General features: G+C 37.9%; 1 protein-coding gene across 1 annotated transcript in view; it reads right to left on the reverse strand.

Annotated features, from left to right (window-relative positions):
• LOC126815221 (sodium-dependent neutral amino acid transporter SLC6A17) overlaps nucleotides 1-23510 on the reverse strand; it is a 32224-nt gene that overhangs the window by 2792 nt on the left and 5922 nt on the right. Inside the window, exons 2-3 of the mRNA XM_050540779.1 lie at nucleotides 14224-14531; nucleotides 7012-7173 (exon numbers count right to left, since the gene is read on the reverse strand). Of these exons, the coding sequence (XP_050396736.1) occupies nucleotides 7012-7173; nucleotides 14224-14531 (470 nt within the window). The remainder of the gene's footprint in view (nucleotides 1-7011; nucleotides 7174-14223; nucleotides 14532-23510) is intronic.

Consider the following 23510-nt stretch of genomic DNA (forward strand, 5'->3'; position numbering starts at 1 on the left):
ATGCACTGGTGTTTTTATTAGAGGTGACCAGTGTATGTTAATAACAGGCCAATAGCCTACGCATGAACATAAACAGTTCATATGAGCGGCTTATCTGACGGCCCCATTTCACTCGCAAAGAGATACACGGTCAAAAGTGAAAATGGACGTTTTTGATTTTTGTCTTAATAATGAGTAATTGCTCCACCAATCCTCATACATTCAGCAATTCGTCGTGGCATGCTCCTAATCAACCGTCGAATCGCGATTTGGGGCAATCTGACCCACTCCTCTTGCAGTGCCACGGCCAATTCTTGCAGTGTTGTCGGTTGACGTTGACGACGACGAACACGTCTCCCGATCAAATTAAACGTAACACACTAAAGCAAAGATACGCTAAACAGTAAATTTTATGAAAGAACCGATAGGACAGCAAATGTGGATAGGATAAACCAGCAAGCGGCAGTTTTCATCAACCCTTCCTTGAAGTGTCAAATTTGAAAATGAACCCCTCCCACATGTATGGCGCTATTGCGTGTCGCACATGCAGCTAAGTGGTTCTGTTGGGACGATAAGTTCTTCATCTGTGAACATACTCTCAAAGCATGTCAAGTGTCCATGACTATTTATCATATCACAACCTGCATAGGTATTTGCATTTCAATACCCCCTACTTTTTTTGAAGAGTATATTTATTTCCGAAGAAAATGATCACAATAATTAATTGCCCAGTTGCTGGCCCGGGCTGCTTTAGTTTGGGCGTTGGTATTTTCCATCTCATTCCTGTGGTGATGAATCGGGGGTTGGATTTCAAATGTGACCAGAAATAGAATTAGTAGAGGTTGAATTGATAACGAATCCAAGATTCGCGTCATTTAAAGATCAAATTTACACAAGCATCTTCTTTATCTAGTCGATCAACAAGCTGTATTCATTGTATCGGTAACCACATTAGATTTGGTAGCTCTGCGATATAGACCTTCGGCCAGTTTAAGTAGTTAAAAAATGTTGCATTCATCGTAGTATTCATGCGTTATTTTCCGATGTCGTTGCCTGTTTTTATATACTTGTACTGTTTAGCAAAACGCCCCTTTTGCATCTTGTCGGTGATTAGTAAGATTGAATATTTTTGAAAAGATTGGCTATGGGCTAAAAACCAGGGCTTCAATCTTGAACAATAATTGTCATTAATTTCAATAATGTTATTACGCCGACTGGTTTTATGCTCGAAATTATTACCAATATAATCTATGGGGGTACGTGGCTCGTGATTGGCCCCTGGGAGGCCATGTATACAGTTTTCGAACTTTGTAGTTTTTCTATTGACCCAATTTCCTGAAAATTTTATGATAAATACTTTGTGAATGATTTCCCCGTTAAAGGTTAATATTGTATAACAGAAGCGTGTGAAGAGTGTAATAATAAACTTTGGAAGCAATGTTACCAATCTCCAATGAACCTATTTACATTCTCATCACGCCTATAGAATAATGTTAATTATTGGGCTGTGTAAAGCAATAACGGTTCTTTACGAGCTGTGCCAATATATGAAAGACATTTTTCTGGGTAATACGTTTGTAAACTTCTAATGACATTGGGCGTCTCATTACAATATAGCACCTGCTACATCATAGTTAAACTGTCGGCTCCGTGCCATCTAACATTACAGTAATCATATTAAGACTTTTATTAGGCCGACCTGTTTCCAGACTACTTCATCTTGGAAAGTAGAAAGTAAACCAAAAATAGCTGCAGGCAAACCACTATCAGAATTTTCCTCGCTCTTATATTAAATTAAAATGCCATTAAGACAATGCTATCACGGGAATCTGATTAGCAAAAGAGATGCTTCGGTTAAAAGAACTAACAACCCATCTTTCTAGCTATGGGAGTCTTTAGTCTGAATCGGTTGGTTTTGCCCCTAATTCATTCTAGGAACAATAGCATGCATGGTACAAATATTGACTAGCTCTAGCCAGATTCTCTTTACCCCTGCTTCGGGTTGATCCAAGGTTTTGGACAATTTCAAACTATTATTTGCTAAAATAACCCCTTTCTGACATATTATTAAAATGAGTTCTTACTTCAACAATTCGCGCGAAACTACAACATGTTATTATTAGTTGGGCCAAATGAACTATAGAGTTTAAAAAAAAAAAAATTGAAAGTAGTCAGAAGCGAACATTTTTGAAAAAATTGTCATGATCTGTTCCGCTAGTAGTCAGTCTGTTTAGTTCGATATAATCGGACCAAATTTCTTTAGAATTCTACATTTATTTTGTGGTAGAAGCATCAAATTTGGCACAGTGATGGGATTTTCGTAATGGAAGTAATAAAACATACGATTGTTTTTGTGGGTTTTTTTTTTTTTTAGAAAAATTTATATATGTGAAGCTTAGCCACGTAAAATTACGTTCAATTTCCAACAGTCTGATGCAATGACTTTACCAATACAATAGAGTTCGAGAATAAGAAAAATGTGACAGGGTATTTATTTAAAAATGCTGCTAGATCACGCAGCCGTTCTTAAACCACCAAATATATTTGCTTTGCATTTCCTTTATGGTTTTGGATTCGTAAATGCGCAGCTGATATTTTAAATATTCGTCCCCACAAAACAGGAATCTGCTTGAATCGGAATTATTACCGTAGATGAATTTCGAAGGGATCCACATGCAATATTGTTTACTATACCATATCTTATCATTGCGTTAAATTTAGGACTTTTACTACAAAATGCACAACAATTTCACCATTCACCATTCTGCCGATCTAATTATGTTGGTCTGGGGTCGGTGGGGCTTGCGATAAGAATAGATGAAAAAATATAATTAGGTTTTTTTAAATTATAAGGCTATTATGTTCACCGTATGAAATAATAAATCAATTTTAAGAGATATTTAGCACCGTAAAAATTTAGCTATACGAAAATGATAACCAAATCATGTTAGTATACGTAATATGCTTGGTTTAATATCTACTACTCATTTTTAGCGTACAGCCAAAATTTTGTCTATTGTCAAAATCCTAATAGTATAGCGGCGGTAAATAGAGGATTTTAAGGAGGGTGGAGGGTGAGTGAGATAGTCAGGTACCGTATATGCAAAAAAGAGGTTAAATATACACTAAATATACAAAGTGTGAGGTCAGAATAAAAAGATAGTGCTAGTGTTAGAGTTGGTGTCAAGTAAAAGAGTTAGCCCAAGCACCCTAATCTGATGTCCAGGTTGGCAAAAAAATTACACTTTGGGAAATATATTATATTTTAAAATTGAAACTCATAGTCATATTCCAGAATTAGTATGTTCTATCTACCTTTAAAGATATATTATGGAAGATTAGATAAAGAGCTGTCAGTTCTCGTTTTAATAGTTAAAAACTTGATAATGTAAAAGGAATATGCTCAAAATTTAAGTCAAATTGCTCCACTCTGAACAGAGATATTAGCGATTGAATTTTCGGCTTAGCTTCGATCACCATTACTAAAGTCGGTACGATAAAAAAAACATAGTCTCGATTATCCATTTTTGGATTTAATCATCAATGAACGTTGAGCACCAAATTGAAACTCATAATCATATTCCAGAATTAGTATGTTCTATCTACCTTTAAAGCTATATTATGGAAGATTAGTTAAAGAGCTGCCAGTTCTCGCTATAATAGTTAAAAACTTGATAATGTAAAAGGAATATGCTCAAAATTTAAGTCAAATTGCTCCACGCTGAACAGAGATATTAGCGATTGAATTTTAGGCCTAGCTTCGATCACCATTACTGAAGTCGGTACGATAAAAACATAGTCTCGATTATCCATTTTTGGATTTAATCATCAATGAACGTTGAGCACCAGGTAGGATTCAAATCCAGTGAAAATCCGACACATAAGATGGCATCAAGAGTTGATTAAGGTCTTTTCATGTTAATAAATGTCTAATTACGTGTAATAGTTTATATAACATTTCAGGCCTAAAAAAAAGACCTGCAATAGGAAGTTTTAGCTCTTACATAATGTATGTTTAAGTAGTGGATAATTATATGATTCATGTGAGGCAAGCAGTTAACATTTTATTTTTTACTTTATTATTGACCTCAAAAGTTACCAGCCACTGTTTTGACCTGGACCATTGAGTTTATTCAATTCTCTTATACTGGATGGGATAAATGATTTAGAACAAATTTCGATATGACATCAAATTTCTTTTATTTTATCTTCATTTCGAAATGAATATAAATTTGCTGGGTCGAGATTTATGAGATTCTTAAGATAGGGAGGAGTAAGGTTATTTATAATTTTGTATAGGAATTTTACTTTACTTTGTGTCCATTTTGTCGTTCTTTGAGTGGAATAAACACAGTTTCCGCAAAGAGGGAATCATGGCTAGTACCTTTAGCCGCGACAGATTGAATGAAGAATATAAGGTGTTTAGCGATTTTCTGTTTAAACGATATTTTAAGGATATTTCAAAGGATATTTCATACTTTACTAATGATACTATCAATGTGGCTGTTCCATTTACAATTGGTTTAAAAAGTAATTTCAAAATGTTTATGTTCAGTTACTTCCTTTATTCTCATTGATTTCATTAATAGGGGTGGTTTCACAATGTTGCGTTTAGTCGTGAGGGTTAAAGTTTCTGTCTTGAGGGGGTTAAATGTCACTAGCCACGTTTCCGTCCATGCATTGATTGTTTTGAGAGTTTTGTTTAGGGTAGCTGCGCATGCCTCTGGATCATCTATTTTTATGTACAGAGAAGTGTCATCTGCAAATAGTCTGATGTTTGATTGCATATCATTCACAATGTCGTTGATATATAATAAAAAGTAATAGTGACCCCAATACACTGCCCTGTGGGACACCTGCGGCGACGCATTGGTGTCGATTGTTTAAATAGATCTTGAACCTTAATAATACCCTCCTCGGACCCCAGCAGCATCCAGCATGTAACAGAGTCTGGCATGCCATACTCTGTCACAAAAGACGATCCTGGTATATCTGTTATTTAGATTTAGATCTGTTAATTGGAAGATAGTAGAATCACCTAGTAGGAAACCACTTTGCAGTATTGTTAGTATTGAATTGTCCGTTAAGAAGTTAAAGACGTGTTTATATATTATTTTCTCAAATATTTTGAGAAATTTTATTATCCACTGTAATCATCTTCGTTTTTGGCGTAACACTTTATTTGAGATGAAAATGAAGGAAAATGGTTACACTAGCGTTGTATTGCCTCATAATTATTTACTCCAACATTACTTTTGACCTTACCCAATAATGTCATATATTGGTTTATAGAATATATAATAAAACGCCCATGGGCCTAATCGCCCTTAGAGAGAGAGAGTGTGTACACTTTACGCTTAGTGAGAATAGGTACGAGTATATGTAGATGTAACAATCACGAGGATATATTGCATATAATATACTCTTCAGAAAAAGTAGGGGATATTCAGAAACAATACAAAACTGCGGAAATGCACTGCTGTTTTTATTAGAGGTAACCAGTGTATGTTAATAACAGGCCAATTGCCTACACATGAACATAAACAGTTCATATGGGCGGCTTATCTGACGGCTCCATTTCACTCGCGAAGAGATACACTGTCAAAAGTGAAAATGGACGTTTTTGATTTTTGTGTTAATAATGAGTAATTGCTCCACCAATCCTCAGACAGTCAGCAATTCGTCGTGGTATGCTCCTAATCAACCGTCCAATCACGATTTGGGGCGATCTAACCCACTCCTCTTGTAGTCCCATGGCTAATTCTTGCAGTGTTGTAGGTTGACGTTGACGAACAAGTCTCCCGATCATAATCCAGACATGCTCTATAGGGGAAAGGTCAGGACTCATGACTGCCCAAGGCATATGGACAATATGGTAACGCTGGAGGTAGTCATTCACGACACGAGCGTGGTGGCCACGGGCATTGCCATCTTGAAAGATGAAACGTCGACCTGCACGTTGGGCAAAGGGCAGAACTATCGGTGCCAGGATGTGGTCACGGTAGTACACACCAGTGACCCTGCCTTGAACAATATGCAAGTCCGTTCTGCCAGTCATGGTGATTCCTCCCCACACCATAACAGACCCAGGCCCGAATCTGTCATGCTGTCTGACGTTAACGTTAGCATGACGCCCATTTACACGTCTCCAAACACGAGCAGGCCTATCGGTGAAATCCAGAGTAAATCTAGACTCATCTGAGAACATTACACGCTGCCTACACCATTGACGCCTGTTTGCCATGTGCTGGCGAGTTAATGGAGGCACAACACACGGTCGTCGCGCATGCAAATGGGCTGCATGTAGCCGATTTCTAATCGTTTGGGGTGTAACTCGAATTCCTGTAACTTGGTACAAGTTTACAGAAAGCTGATTGGCCGTTTGACCTCGATTTCGCAGGACCTGTGTACGAATGTATCGATCCTGGGCTTGTGTAGTGGCTCTAGGATGACCTGAACGAGGTCTATCATCAACATTGTGTGTTTGTTGGTACCGGTTCCACAGTCTGCTGGTCACAGACTGTGACACATTAAGCATGTTGGCTACTGCTCGCTGTGTAGAACCCATTTGAAGCATGCCAATAGCACGTAGACGTTCATCATGTTGAATACTTCTCAAGGCAAAGATACGCTAAACAGTAAATCTTATGCAAGAACCGACAGGAAAGCAAACATGGATAGGATAAACCAACACGCGGCAGTTTTCATCAACCCTTCCTTGAAGTGTCAAATTTGACAATGAACCCCTCCCACGTGTATGGCGCTATTGCGTGTCGCACGTGCAGCCCAGTGGTTCTGTTGGGGCGATAAGTTCTTCATCTGTGAACATACTCTCAAAGCATGTCAAGTGTCCATGGCTATTTATCATATCACAACCTGCATAGGTATTTGCATTTCAATATCCCATACTTTTTTGAAGAGTATATATACGGTATACTGTAACGTTAAAAATCAAGGCTAACCATAAATATGGCATCTATTCCTTTGAAAATTTTAAATCAGATTGATATTTATAAAATAAAATACACTTACCTTTCCAGAAGATTTAATGCCTTTAATCATACAGAGATAGACGATAATCCATGCACCCAGTAAACCAACACACATTTTCCAGTTTAGATAACTGGTAGCTTCTATAGAGGGAGCTGTCTGTAAGGTGTCTCTGTACCAGAAGTAACTTGGTGGGCTGCTTTTCTTACAAAATAAACAAAAGTTGTCAACAAGGGTCACATACTTAATAATATAATACAATCCAAACGATAGATTTTAGAGGCAGCTGTGATATATGTGCTCTGTGTATTTGAATCTTTTTTTTACTGTGTTGCTTGTGTTGTGTTATGACTTTTAGCATAGAAACTTTTAAATCATATATGACAACGTTACTGCCAAACTTTTACTCTTTTGGGATATATTTTATAAGATATTTGCAAAACTGTGTTTTATATTATTGGATTGTATACAAAAGGGACAAATGACCACCTCAAGTTATCAATTGTACTCACTAACAACCTTTAATCCACCTCAACTGATCAACAGTAATCATCATTGTTTTCGAACTAGAGGGGCCAGAGGTGGACGGAAATGGGATAGAAAGAACAAAGTGATTACAACTAACAAAACTAACTTATTCAAGGCACACAGGGAAGTAAAGTTCTCTAATCTTTACAAAATACCAATCAATAAACATATTGAAAAACTGCCATATAAACCCAAAATCTCTGATTCTTTTAAATTATGTTTACTTAATGCACAATCTGTCAAAAACAAAACTGACGAATTGGGAGAATACATATATGATAATGATCTTAACATTTTTGTTTTAACCGAAACGTGGTAAAGTCAACAGATAACTTTGCTATAAACCAACTCATCCCCGAAAATTAAGATTTTTCACTTGCTAAAAGAGAATGTAGGAATGGAGTGGTATCGTCCAGAGAAAGTCTATGGCGTCATCTATACTCAATTCATCCAAATATAACAGCTTTGAGATCCTGCAGCTGAGATTTCAGTGCAAAAGTATGGAAGCCTATAACTACCATTCATAATTTCTACTTTTCGCCTCTTCAGAACACGAAAGTCGAAAAGTCGAAAAGTAGAAGTTACGACAAAATGTGAGGCGACAAGACGGTATACAAGCCAAAATCAACTCGAAAATAGGAAATTAAGAAATAACACACCGCGATAATAGCGCCCCCCGTTTTTTCTTAATTTCTACTTTTCGACTTGCATTTTGGCTTGCATACCGTCTTGTCGACTTTCGACTTAGTCATATTTTTGTATTTATTGATGTCAGTAAGAAGGCGCCAACACGCTATACAAGCCAAAATGCAACTCGAAAAGTAGAAATTAGGAAATTAACACACTGCGCTATTAGCGACCTATGATCTGTCGTACTGTCGACTTTTCTACTTTTCTACTTTTCGACTTTCGACTTTTCGCCTAGGAAGTTGTTGTAGTCTCTGCCTTCCAGGTCACATTTGAATACGCGCAATTCCCGTTAACAAAAATGTCTGTGTGATAGAGTCTAGTAATTGCTGGGACCATTCTATAGAAAATTCTGCTGCGATAGCTATTCTGACAAAAAAATTAGTCTGGTGTAGTGGCTATTCTGCCGAATATTTCTACTGTGATTGATAATCTCACGAAATTCCTGATATTCTAAAGAAAAATGGTGCTTTTGGAACCAATCTATAGAAAATCCTACTGTGAGAACCAAGCTAGAAAGCCATTCTGGTGTAATGGCTATTGTGACGAAAATTCTGGTGTAATGGCTATTGTGACGAAAATTCTGGTGTAATGGCTATTGTGATGAATTTTTTTTTTGCTGTGGTGAATAATCTTACGAAAATTCCTGCTCTGCTGAATAATCTAATCACAATTCCAATTGCTGGGACCATTCTATAGAAAATTCTGCTGCGATAGCTATTCTGACAAAAAAAAAGTCTGTTGTAGTGGCTATTCTGCCGAATAAATCTGCTGTGATGGATAATCTCACGAAATTCCTGATATAATGGATATTCTAAAGAAAAATGGTGCTGTTGGAACCAGTCTATAGAAAATCCTATTGTGTGAACCAAGCTGAAAAGCCATTCTGTTGTAATTGCTATTGTGACGAAAAATTCTGATGCGCCGAACATTCATAGCCTACATAGGGCCAACCCTGTTTTATTTGTCTCTTATCGCCGGGACTCTTTTAGTTTTTAACTGCCTGTTTTATGAAATAATCTTCCATTTACTATATAATAGTGTACATCTTTATATTCTTTTAAAAACAACTTAACACGTTTATTTAAACAGGATTTAACTGACACAGTATGCGACTGATAATATGTCCATAATTTTGCTTGTTGGTTTGTTTTGTTTTGTTTTTTTTTATATATGGTTACATTGCCAGTTTGTAAAGTGCCACTGCACACGGTATATGAAAGGGTCCACTATAAATATGCTGTAATAGTAATAAATATGCTGTAGAAGTAATAAATAATATACTATTAAAAAAAAGTAGGGGATATTTGATTTTGGGGGCATAATACTAAAATATGCAAATGACTATGAAAACAGTCACTATAGAACCTAACAGAAGAAACATTTCCAGTTACATGTGACGCCCAAACGCACCAATAGCTACCGCATGGAATGCAGGTGATGCTTGGGATCATCATGGGGGTCCAACCCAAGATTTGCACGACTCTGACTTTGAATGTTACAGTCATTGTGACATTGAATTCCAGGGTGGAAACATCAGTTTAATTGTTTTAGTGACCAGAAAACAAATTTTGATATGCGTCGGCTTACCCAAAATGAAAGGTTACGTGCCCTTGGCATGCTACAGATCGGCACAACACAGGCGGTTGTGGCGCGGACGATGAATGTTTCTCAGTCTGTCATAAGCAGGCTATGGTCCAGATACCGTGATACACAATCTGTACAGGACAGACCACGCTCAGGTCGACCAAGGGCGACAACTCAAGCCCAGGATCGATTTATCCGTACCTTGGCCTTGAGAAATCGTGTCATCACAGCAAATCAGATCAGCGCTCGTCTTCAAACAGACACTGGTGTGAGAGTGAGTGGCCAGACGATTCGGAATCGACTGCATAGAGGTCACCTTCGCGCCCGACGTCCTCGCGTGATCCCTTGTTTGAGAGATCATCACATTCAGGCAAGACGTCGTTGGTGTAGGGATCGTCAACACTGGGATAATCGACGCTGGAGCAATGTGATGTTTTCAGATGAGTCAAGGTTCACTGTTGATTTTTTGGACAGACGTAGGAGGGTGTGGCGTCGTCGAAACGAGCGCTTCCAAGACGTTAACGTCATCAGACATGATCGATTTGGGGATGGTTCTGTTATGGTGTGGGGAGGCATCACTGTTGCTGGAAGAACGGCTTTACATGTTGTTGCAGGGCGTGTTACAGGCCAGTACTACCGGGACAACATCTTGGCAGTCCATGTTGTGCCGTTCGCACGACGTCATGGCCGCCGTTTCATCTTCCAGGATGACAACGCAAGATGTCACTGGGCCAGGATCGTTACAGGTTACCTCCAACAACAGAACATCACCACATTACCTTGGCCAGCACTGAGTCCCGACCTCTCCCCCATCGAGCATGTCTGGGACATGCTTGGACAGAGGTTACGTCAACGTCAACAACGTCCTGCCAATGTCCAAGAACTTGCTGCTGCGTTGCAACAGGAATGGGACAATCTGGACCAAAATGACCTTAGACGTCTCATTAGGAGTATGCCACGTCGGATCAATGCTTGTTTGGCAAACAGAGGAGGATTTACCCGTTACTGACTTGGTTGTGATGCTGCGGTAACTTTGCTGTTTGACCCCGGGTATCATTTTACCCTTACAATGGTCAGTCTGTGACTTACTTAGTCTAACGATCATTTGGAATAAATCGATGAATGTGAACTTCATTTCATTTTGTCATTTGTTTCTTCGTCAGTTACATTAGGTGACTTTAATAACACTTAAAAATCAAATATCCCCTACTTGTTTTGAATAGTAAATATGCTGTTATATTAATAAATATGCTGTAATAGTAATAAATATGCTGTAATAGTAATCTATAGAAAATATTACTGTTGGGACCAACCTATAGAACATCCTGCTGTGAAGGCCAATCTGAACTAATATAAATCAGTACAGAAAAATCCCGCTGGAGATTAATCTGAGCAAAATCCCTGCCGTGAGGGATAACCTAAAAAAAATCCTGTGGTTGGGACCAATGATGAAATTCCTGCTGTGACACGAATCTAAATACAAAATCGTGTCTTGGGGCCAATCGAAATTTTAAAAAAATCCTGCTGTTGTGAGAGCCGATCTCCGATATAAATACGGTGTTTGTGGGTGGTGGGTGGGGGTGTATAGAATATTTATTTCTTTCGTCACTTTTTTGTGTATATTGGGGGCGGGATTAATGGCGTTATGGTTGAAAGATTGTCAAAGTTAGCGATATAAATAAGGCTATATTAGTTTATTTTTCTACTTTAAACTCCTGGCCTGGAATAGCAGGTAAACGGGTTTTAACATTTATGTAGTAGTCAATGTGGTCTGCCCCCAATTGTTCAAATTATTTCCCTTGATATTTCGAAGGTGAAGGCTGGCAGCGGTCAATCATTCTGGTCTAGTGGCTATGATGCTTGTCACTTTGTATTGGCTACGTAAGAGTGTTAACCAAAATAATCACCATCATTACTAGACTCTATCACACAGACATTTTTGTTAACGGGAATTGCGCGTATTCAAATGTGACCTGGAAGGCAGAGACTACAACAACTTCCTAGGCGAAAAGTCGAAAGTCGAAAAGTAGAAAAGTCGAAAGTCGAAAAGTCGACAGTACGACAGATCATAGGTCGCTAATAGCGCAGTGTGTTAATTTCCTAATTTCTACTTTTCGAGTTGCATTTTGGCTTGTATAGCGACTTGGCGCCTTCTTACTGACATCAATAAATACAAAAATATGACTAAGTCGAAAGTCGACAAGACGGTATACAAGCCAAAATGCAAGTCGAAAAGTAGAAATTAAGAAAAAACGTGGGGGCGCTATTATCGCGGTGTATTATTTCTTAATTTCCTATTTTCGAGTTGATTTTGGCTTGTATACCGTCTTGTCGCCTCACATTTTGTCGTAACTTCTACTTTTCGACTTTTCGACTTTCGTGTTCTGAAGAGGCGAAAAGTAGAAATTATGAATGGTAGTTATAGGCTTCCATACAAAAGTGAAATTATCCATCTTGTGCCTCCAGCATAAAAAAATAACAAATCTAACTTTGGAAAATGTCTTGAAGAATTTTCTGATCTACTCCATGTTTTGTCTTCCGCGTCGGGGCGTTTAGTTATAGTTGGGGATTTCAATATTCACCTCGATATCCCACTTGACAGACATACAAAGAATATCACTGAACTTCTCAACTTAATCTTACTCAGATAACTGAGCCTTCTCATCGCGCTGGTCATACCCTAGACATTATTATTACGAGAATCAATGATTATTTACTAAATGCCATTCATGTTAAAAATGACTTTATAAATCTGGACCAATAAAACGCACTAATCTTTCCAAAAAACTAGAAACATTGACGTTGAGCAATTCAAAGGCGACATAACTTATGAGCAGTTTTATGAACAGATAATATTCATCATAAGATTGAACAATATAATAGAATTCTTATTAAATTAAACTAAAAGTATAACTATCAGATCAAATAGAAATTGGTTTAATGATGAAATTCAGAAAATGTAAACAGCGGAAAAACAGTGGCGAAATTCAAATCTAGAAATACACAGGCAAATATATATAAAATGTAAAAATGAGACTAACACTACAATAAGAAATGTTAAACTTCGCCATGTTATGATCAGTATTCTTGAGAATCGTGGTAATATCAGCGAATTTCACAAGATTATCAATACAATTCTAAATAAAGACGGGTCAGAACAGACACTCCCAGTAAATCGGGACTCAAAAGTTTTGGCAAATGATTTTGTTAATTTTTTCATAACCAAAGTTGATACTATACGATCAGGTCTTGGAACAATTCCACTCGCTGACTCTCAGGATGGTAAACACGATCTTAACTACCATCTGTACGCCGACGACACTCAAATTAAAACTCAACGATGACAAAACAGAAATAATGAAAGTCGGCAGCAGGCAGCGACTACTAAAATCTAAAACAGAAAACGATCAAATTGACAAAAATATATCTATTACACCAACAGATTCTGTAAAAAAATCTTGGTCTTTATTTTGACTCTAATCTGGACATGAATAGACAAATTTCGGCCATGTGTAAAAGTATTAATTTCAGATTTATAATATTGGAAAAATTAGTTAAATCTTTCATTGATAGTGACACGGCTAAAATGCTGGTAAACACTATGGTTACATCAAGACTCGACACATGACACCAATTCTGAAAGATCTCCAATTGGCTTCCAGTCCGTTAACGTATCAATTTTAAAATACTGTCTATTACGTATTCTGCTCTAAATGACGATCCTTCACGCCAATACCTGCAGAACCTTTCGATCACAATCAGGCAACCTCTTAATTAAGCCTGTTTCAAAAACCAACTCCGGTGATAGATCTTTCGCAGTTGGATCTCCGAAGTTATGGAATTCAATATGAAACGAAACCAAAAGCGAAAATTATATTAAAGGTTTTAAAAAGTATCTCAAAACCGAAATTTTTAATCAAATATACAACTGATTGAATACGGTTCTAGCTGTGTTTGTGTCAGACTTTTACCATGTGTACTAAATAATGTTCTCTCTTCTTTGTTTATGTCTTTTTTATGGATTAATGTGTTGTGATTGTTGTAATTTTATATTAGTTGTACTTATGTAAGGCGCCCGAAAGCAGCTGGCTGAGTTGAATTGTCGGCACTATATAAATTAATTATCATTATTATTATTATTATATATACACCCATTATATATACACCGATGGTCCCGTGTACACATTGGCGTACACGTAAAAGATCCCTTGGAAGTTGGAATTGGATATATGAGTATGCCGTAGCGCCGCTGTTCGCACAAACTTTCCCTCATAGCACACTGTATGATGTATGCCCATCTTCATTGGCCCAGTCGGAGCAGAAAAGTAGGACGTATTGAAGAAATTATAATCGAATTTTCAAAAAAAATTTATTGGTGTTTCTGTTTTTCGCTGCTGAACTATCTTTAATTTCAGATCTAGACGTTTAACACTATAACTTATGCATGCTTACCTCACATTCTGGCACAGGGACATAAGAATCGTTGGGTCCGAGATTATGTGGACACGTAGCCCAAGGTAATGGACTCTGAAAACTTTGAACTAAATACACCAAACACCAGGCCATGATAGTATTATAGTACAGCGATACATTAAACGACGCAATAGAAGAAGCTATACCGATTCCTCCTAGATATGGTGACACTTGATTCCACGCACCATAAGCACCTTTGCGAAGTCTTTGTCCTATGGCCAGTTCTAGATAAAACAATGGAATACCTTCTATTGCTAACATAACGGCATATGGAATTAGAAAGGCACCTGAAAATAAAGTGAAAAAATAAAAGTAGGATTTAATAATATTGAATACATAATTCATTATTTTTCAAAATAATAATAAAAGAATATCATATACCTTAAGTGACAGATATTTTTAAATGGAATTAAAAGATAGCCATGCAATGCGAGAAAATATACCCACACAGCAGCCGGGTCTTGGAAAATTATAACTATAGACGTCAGCTTATTCGTTGGAAAACATGGATGTTTACCACACTTGATTTGAATCCTGTATACTTTCGAGAAATCTGGGTTCTATCGTTTTAAAACAAACTTTTCTGGACACTGAATGCCGACCATCAACAGGGTCCATTCTCCACGACCCCAATCTACAATTTCAATCTATTAAAGATAATTTACGCTATATCTTCAAACCGTATACAAAATAAATTTGTAGGTTTAGCTATTATATTACATAAATATATTGTGATATTTGTCTGCAGCTCAGAAAGTATCCCATTCTATTGTATGTGTACTGTGAATCCGGGAAACCCAAACGTATTAGTAATAAAAATGTAGCTTAACATAAATTGACTGCAAAATAATCTGACTGGAAATTATTTTCCTTAAAAATACATATCCCTTAGGCGATGAACAAATTCTACAAATAGCGGGTGGGTCGGATCCTGAGCTATTGTCTAGTTGTGTAATCCACCGTGGGAAACGTTACACTCCGCCATGTCATATTACTGACAATGTTAATGAACTGTGATGCTAAGTTTCTCTGGAACATATTTTATTTCTTTTAGTTTGGACAGTGTCATCATTCGTTAACAAGAATAAGACACGGTGGTCTCTAGAGGTGATCTAAAAACTACGAGGAAGACTTGAAATCTCCGATCTAATGTAAATTGGGTAGCACGAAATCATTATTCATAATTTAGTGTTTCTATCATTTAACAATCAGAAATAGACGCTAAGCACGATATCTGAACCCATTGTTTTCCTTTTCTAAACTTATTTTATACGATCCTCTATCACAACGTCATATTTAGATACTAGTACTATATTTTTCACAGTCTAGTTTACATATTTCAGAAAAATAAAACAATTAGTCGAAAAATCTACACATTGTTCTAGGGGCCTTAAATATGTAATCGAAACGAATGACATCTTATCTGCTTCAATATACATTTTGCAAGAGCTAAATCTGCCTATTGCAGGTCTTTCTTTAGGCCTGAAATGTTATCTAGATTATTAATTAAACATTAACTAACTTATCCAGACCATACTCAACTCTCGATGTCATGCAATGTTTATTGGATTAGGTTCCGATTTCCTGTTCGACTTCCATTCATAATTTAATCATGAAATGGATAATCGAGACTATGTTTTTCATCGTACCGACTTTAGTAATCAACTCTTGATGTCATCTTATGTGTCGCATTTTCACTGGATTTGAATCCAATCTGGTGCTCAACGTTCATTGATGATTAAATCCAAAAATGGATAATCGAGTATGTTTTTTTTATCGTACCGACTTTAGTAATGATGATCGGGGCTAGGCCAAAAATTCAATCGCTAAAATTTCGGTTCAGAGTGGAACAATTTGACTGAAATTCCCTTTACATTATCTAGTTTTTAACTATTATAGTGAGAACTGTCAGCCCTTTATCTAATCTCCCATAATATACTATATAGCGAAAAAACAAAAAACGTCAGTACGATTTCAAAATTAGAGAGGCACTTTAAACAAATCATTCTAGAAAACGACTTACTAAATGGATCAAAGCATTTTTTTGTGAACAGTATGTTGACAGAATAGTGATTAATTCATCACAATTCCAAGACATTACGAGAAGGTTTAGAGTCTGTACACAGTCTATAATCAGTATCTGGTGTGTCCACAGCGAGTGTCATTAACAGCAGCGCAGCGTCTGTACATGGAGTGGACCAGACGATTGATGAACGCCATTGGCACCTGGAACCTCACTCTTAGAAAAGCCTGGCGCAATCCATCGGCTGTGTTTGGTCTCGGTACGACGTTATTAAGTTTCCTCTGTATTTCATTCCGAAGATGTTCAATCGGGGTTAAGTCCGGACTAAGGGCTGGCCAGTGCATAACCTTGACATCGTTCTGCTGTAGAAAGTCCCGAGTAACTCTGGCGGTGTGCGCACGGGCGTTGTCATGCTGGAAAAAGTTGTTTCGATGACGTGCGAAATGTTATATGACGTGGGGTCTGAGAGCTAGATCGATGTAGGGCACTGCTATGATGCCGCCTCCCCACATTGGACCAAGATTTTGGAACACCACAGAACCCACTCTCTGGTTCAGGCCGATTCCAAGCCAAACCATTATGCTTGGACCACCCCATGAGTCTCGTTCCATGACACAGTGGTCAGAATAACGATGGCCACGTCGACGCCACATTCTGGTCCTTCCATCTGCAGTTGACACGCAATACCGACTCTCATCTGTGAACAGAACAGTACTCCATTGCCTGTGTCGCCAGTTCTGGTGTTGTTGGGCAAACTGTAGACGTTCACGTCGATGGCGAGGGGTAAGGATCGGTCTACGGCAATGGATGTTCTCTCTGGTGAGACGTCGGCGCACTGTATCGGTACTGATGGGTCTTCCGTGTGTTCCCACTGTCTGACGTGCTGTCTCAGATGTCTGTGCGAACGAATTCTGCACAACATGGCGGTCTTGTCGCCTTGTTGTAACCCTTGGTCTACCAGTTCGGGGACGATCATCCGTGTTGTTGTTGGCCCGAAAGCGTTGCTGAAGCTGTAGATGGTCCGAACACTTGCCTTGATGTGGTTGGCAACGGCTTGGACAGTGTGGCCAGCGTCTAGTCTTCCAAGCGCCTGGTTCCTCTGGGCTGTCGTGAGTCGTGGCATGCTGCTGACGTTGTAGTGTGAATGATTCAACAAGGTATAGGGCTGCGTTTTATAGGCTGGTCCCGGTGAACAGCACGTGTAGCATCTGTTACATGAAAATCATGGAGAACACATAACCATCTCAGAAGTCAGGTTGCGTTTTTGAGAACATTTCCTGGGTTCAATTCTGTGTTTGGGAAGGAGCCTTATTGCTCAGGTAAAGTTGGAGATGTTGTCACAAATATACAATAAAAACATTTGGCAAGTTTTATGCAATGCGTCTATTCAGAGTAAAATACCAACCTGACGTTTCTTTTGCTGCTTAGTATATATCTTTCACTGATTTTAAGCTCTAATTGAACTTTACTGCAGCAAAGTAAAAATTCAGAGGTTTTCGTGAGATTCGGGTAAATAGGCTTATACACAGGGCATAATTATATGGAATACAATTACTGTTTGATGTTCCCTAACAATATTTCCAGAAGAGTCAATCGTGATTGAGCGGCAAGTCCAGAGTTGGGCAAGAATGTGGGGACGGACAGGGCAATTCGTATCCCCCATCGCCGCCGTTGAAGGCCCAGTCATGTCTTTTGAGATACAATGTCTAATGATGAAACGTAAAATATGATATTATATACATGTAAAAACAATACTTAGTTAATGATAACCAGTCTTAAAGATACATTATGTAAGACCTAAATCTGCATACCACAGGTCTTTATTTTGGCTTCAAATGTTATATAATCTATTATTTAGACATTCATTAACATGACAAGCCTATAATCAACTCTCTAGAACATCGAATACGAACACCCGCAAGATTAAAAAAATTAACAATGAAATGAACAATCGAGACTCGTTGAATAAACAATGTGCGCTACATCTTCAAACATTCATAACTTCGCTCAGAATAAAGTAATTTTAAATGAAATTCTCAATACATTATCACCTTTTTTTAAAACTATTATACTAGCAAGAACGGTCAGCTCTTTATCTAAATCTTACCTATACATCTTTAACTATTGTAAAATGATTATGGAAATGATCAAAGTTGATTAGTATAATTATTTCTCACTGTGATTTTGGACCGAATATATGACTGTTTATTTAGTGTTATTAATTCATCTGTATCGAAGCGTTAAATTATTAGATACAACATTAGCGTAAACATTACTTGGCTCTCTTAGTAGTGGATATAACAACCACCTTACACCACATCAGGAGATCACTTGTACAGAGAGCGATTTTAGTGCGAAATAATTATCAAATAACCTAAAAACAAACACTAAATCCAACAAAATCTTCATCAGGTAATTAGATCTTTCTTTTTTCCCCTGATTTATCTGTATATTGAATCGTTGGCGTGTTAGATACGGGGTATTTCTTTCTGTATTATTCCTGAATTGGTTCACACACAAGTTGTCTTTGATAGTTCATCGGATATTAAGAACATACCCAGCATATAGCAGTATTTTCATTTCCTGGCGAGTGAATGAGTTTTTGGTTTTATCAATTATTATCAAATCCCCTACATACCAACATTCTAATTACAAACCTTACTTCATCTTAATCTCGAATAAATATGCTATCAAAAAACATATCACATAAGCTAATAATTTTCAGAAATATTTAGAGTGTTCTTATGAATTTATTTATATTTTCTCACAGAGAATCTTTATCTGTAATCATAGAAATATTCTTTTTTTCAAAGAAAATGAAATGAAATGAGGTTTTCTGCACCAAACGGGATAATAAAAACAGACAAAGGGAAAGCCGGCCTATTCCAATTGCATAGAGGTCTTTTACGTGCACACCAACACACCTCGGGTGTTCGTCCCATCCGAACGAATAGACACTGTTTCTTGTCAGGCCCTTCGTCTTGCACCACTGAAAAGCGAAAACCACGCTGGAAATTCCAGAGGGAATTTCTCGGCCAACGCAGTACACACGGAGTCACCGTAGCAATTTTTAATAAGACCCAACTTTGTGTCATGACCGAGTTCGCTTAATTTGTAAGTAATTTAAGATGTCGTGATTTGTTGTAACCATGAATAACATTACATTGAATCGATATAAAATTACATATATATATCTTATCTAAAAGGCAATCATAATGTACTAGACAAATACACTACCGTTAGACGAACACATGGACTCTATTGAACACCACAGCTCTGTTTCTGCAAAAATTGGCATGCTCTTAACGATATCGCAAAATATTTTTCATTACAAAACGGATATCCTTTAACAGGTTGGGTGGATAAATTACATGTAGCATATAATTATAATATTGATTTTATTTATGGTAAAGGTCATATTACACACGTATCATATTTTTAAAGTAATGATTCATTCGGGTAAGTTAAATATCATGCCCCCAGCTAGCACTGTTTCTATGGAAAGAAAAATCTTTAACGTCAACATGAATGTAGGCGTGATAATGAAGCTTCCATTTTCTCTTTTCAGGCCCACAGTTATTTATAAATAAAACTTGGCATGGTAAATGTGTTCAAAACAGCAGTTTTGCCAAGCAAGACAAATACGCCCTCCACAGCAGGTTTTGAAGGGTGGATGTCAAGCAAGTATTCGTGACCGTGGACAATCACACATAGGATTGATGAGCGAGTCTGCATTTCTATAGTGTGGTATGCCATGTCATCAAAACAGCCCCCGTAGGATTTGTATGCTAAAATTGGTTTATTTTTGTTGTTTTGAGTTGATTAGGGTCCAAGCTATCCAAAAATGTCGGGGTTCAAATTTGCCGACCCCTTGACCTCTCTGGGAGAAGCATTTTTGAAATCGGGACCCCTCTGAACGAGGACATGGCTATCTCCGCCAATAATGGTTGGATTTTCATGATCCGAAGTCCATTCTCTTGTTTTGTCATCATGCCGACCCCACTTAAAGCTTCTGGAAGTAGTAATCATTGACTTCCGTTGGGGACTACCAATTTCCGGTGTCAAACTCGGTTTAATTTCAGCCAATAATCTTTGGATTTTCATGATCTGAAGTTCATTCTGGGTGTTTTTTCATCATGTCAACCCCATCTATGATACACTTAAAGCGAATGGAAGTAGTTTTTTTTTATCGACTTCCGATTCGAAATACCAATTTCCGATGTCAAACTCAGATCGATTTCAGCTTGGAGAAATCTATTACGCAGTATCACTTTTTTTGGCTTCTGAAACATGATAAACGTTTCATGCAGTCACTTTTTGGTCATTGGAATGTTTTGTCATGAGATTGAAGACGAATCTGACGTTTGTGACATGTAAACAAGTTTGATGTCAAAAACAAAAAGATATCATAACAGGCCAGAAGTCGCCAGAAACGAAACAATGAAATTCCTATCTTGGAAATAAACACAACGCAGTATATCAGCAATGGATCATGTCAACCATTATTCCGGAAACTGCATCGCTCCGTGCAGCCTGTTCTACAACCACTTTTTGTTAGTTCAGTTAAAGCACGAGGGTCAGGCAGAGTAAGATTCTGCACAGGAACATACATGCCTTTGTCCAAGTGCCAGCCAGTTTGTTCAATGGCAGGAAGGTTCGAAAATCTTGTCGCGCACGGCGGTGTAATTCACCAATTCAGTAATTATCACGCCTTCGAAAAGTTCTTAAAACAGTTGATTACACGGTCGTCACCATCAAGCTTAAGGTATGCATAAACCCGTATTTTTTGTGGTGCCCACAAACTTACCTTCACCGACATGTATATCTCTCTATTTTGCGGCCGTAGCAGTTAAAACCTTGAAACGACCTCGAGATACAAGGTCTATGAGAATTGTGAGGACATCACTATAAGCTACAGATGCAAGAACTTGGTGAGGTATGAGTGTGTCATCCTATTCATGTGCGACCAAATACTATACGTTCTCAACTGTATTCAACCAGCATGGAGTCGATTTGCTTGGCGAATGCCTCTTGTAGGCAAAAGAGTTTTTGCATGTTTGATGTTTTCTTCATACTCTGAATTACAGTTATAGCATCAATGATGAGAACTTTGTGTGTTGTAGTCCGTGCTGTATCAACCAGGCTAGCATATGACACTGGCTGAGCCTTTGCTCTTTCAACAGCATGCTAGTCTGTTTGATACAGCAAAGGCTACACCACGCCGGGTTCTTATCATTGAGAAACTCTCGGATCTTGCATTTGTAGGTGAGAGTTACTGGCGGGAAACATGTGTTTGGTCACGTGACGCCGATGCCCTTACAATTCTCATGAACTTTGTCGTCTCGGTATTCGCAGTCATCTTAAGTTTGTAACTGAGAATGCTGCAAAATACAGAGATCTAGAGATAGATGTGATCGAACGAGTGCGTGTCAGTGGAAGTCATAAGTCTCAAGGTCTGATTGGATTTCGCAGCTTCTCTGGTGCTGACTGGAGAGGTAAATTTGTGGGCATCACAAAGAAATCATGGTTTATTGCACACATGACGCTTGATGTTGATGACCCTGTTATCATCTGTTTCAAGGAGCTTGGAGAATGTATCATCTCAACTGAGCTGGTGAATAAAGTCCACTCTTCATCTGTTCCATTAAACCTACCAGCACTTAGATGGCAATTGTATAGAAAAACTTGGAGGGAAAGATGCTTCTACCGACTCGTGCTCCATTGTTGCCCCATATAACAGAAACAAAGTACACCACAATACTCGAAAAGTCGTCCCTAACCAGATCCCAGAACCTTTCTGCGATTTAACGAAAGCGGCTGGCAGTTGGACAAAGGCATTTATGTTCCTGTGTCGAATCCTGATCAGCCTGCCCCCCCGTGCTGCTATTGAACTCACAAAATTTGGTTGTAAAACAGGCTGTAAGGGGCGATGCAGTTGCCGCAAAAATGGTTTACCTTATACATCTCTCTGCGCGTGTTTTCATAGGGACCGTACCAATATGATAAGGGGTGTGCCGGAAGACGAGGATGATGAATAACTAATGTAGTGAACTGCATTGTATTTATTTCCAGGATAGGGTCTTTTTGTTTCGTTTCTGGCTTGTTAAGATTCTTTTTGTTTTTGATATTAAACTTGTTTACTTGTTACAAATGTCAAAGTGTCTTGAATCTCATGACAGAACATTCCAGTTACCCAAATGTGACCATATGAATCATTTTACCAGGCTTCAAAAGCCACAAAAAGTGGTAGGCTGAGACACCGCAAATTGGTATTTCTCACTGGAATTCAATGAAAACTACTCCCATTTCCTTTAAGTGTATCATAGATGAGGTCGGTATGATGACAAAACCCTAGAATGAACTTCAGATTATGAGGGGTCCGGATTTCAAAAAGGCTCCCCCCAGACGGGTCGAGTCGAAAACGAAACATTTGAACCAGAATGAACTTCAGATCATGAAAATCCAAAGGTTATTGGCTGAATTCGACACCGGAAATTTGTATTTCCTACCGGAAGTCAATGAAGGCTACTTCCATTCGCTTTAAGTATATCATAGATGGGGTCGGCATCATGAAAAAGTACCAGAATGAACTTCAGATCATGAAAATCCAACCATTATTGGCGGAGAAAGCCATGGCCCCTCCGGGCGGGGTCACGTGGTCGGAAAATTGGAACCCCGACATTTTTGGATAGCTTGGTCCAACATCAGCCCAAAACAAGAAAAAAAATAATCAATTTTAGCATACAAATCCTACGGGGTGACATGCCATACCACACTTTTAGGGTTTCTCCGATGCTTAGCTGAACTATTCCAATGAGTTTAAAAATTAAATATCAAAATGTTTACAAGATTTTGTTGACAGCGACAATAAATCCACGTAAAACTGATTTTTGATACGGTTCTTCATATAAAAAACAAATAAAAAAAAAAAACAGTCATTGACGAGTAGACCGTTTACAAAGTTCCAGTGACAGACGATATAACTCGGTGTGTAAAATCAATGTTCGACTCAGAATTCCTATCATATTATAAAACGATGGAAAATTGCTCCAGTAACAATGCTATATCATACTATATGTAATATGTCTGATTGCTTTACCGTGACTTTGCTATCTAATATTCTATAGGAAATTTATTTACGTTAGTTCAGATAACGGTATTTGACTATTTTCGGATCTGATCAATTGTTTCTTTTATTTAATTACAAGTATTGTATAGGAAGCTATCGTTGACAAGTAATGTG

This window comes from Patella vulgata, chromosome 3 (genome assembly GCF_932274485.2).
Source record: "Patella vulgata chromosome 3, xgPatVulg1.2, whole genome shotgun sequence".
NCBI lineage: Eukaryota > Metazoa > Mollusca > Gastropoda > Patellidae > Patella > Patella vulgata.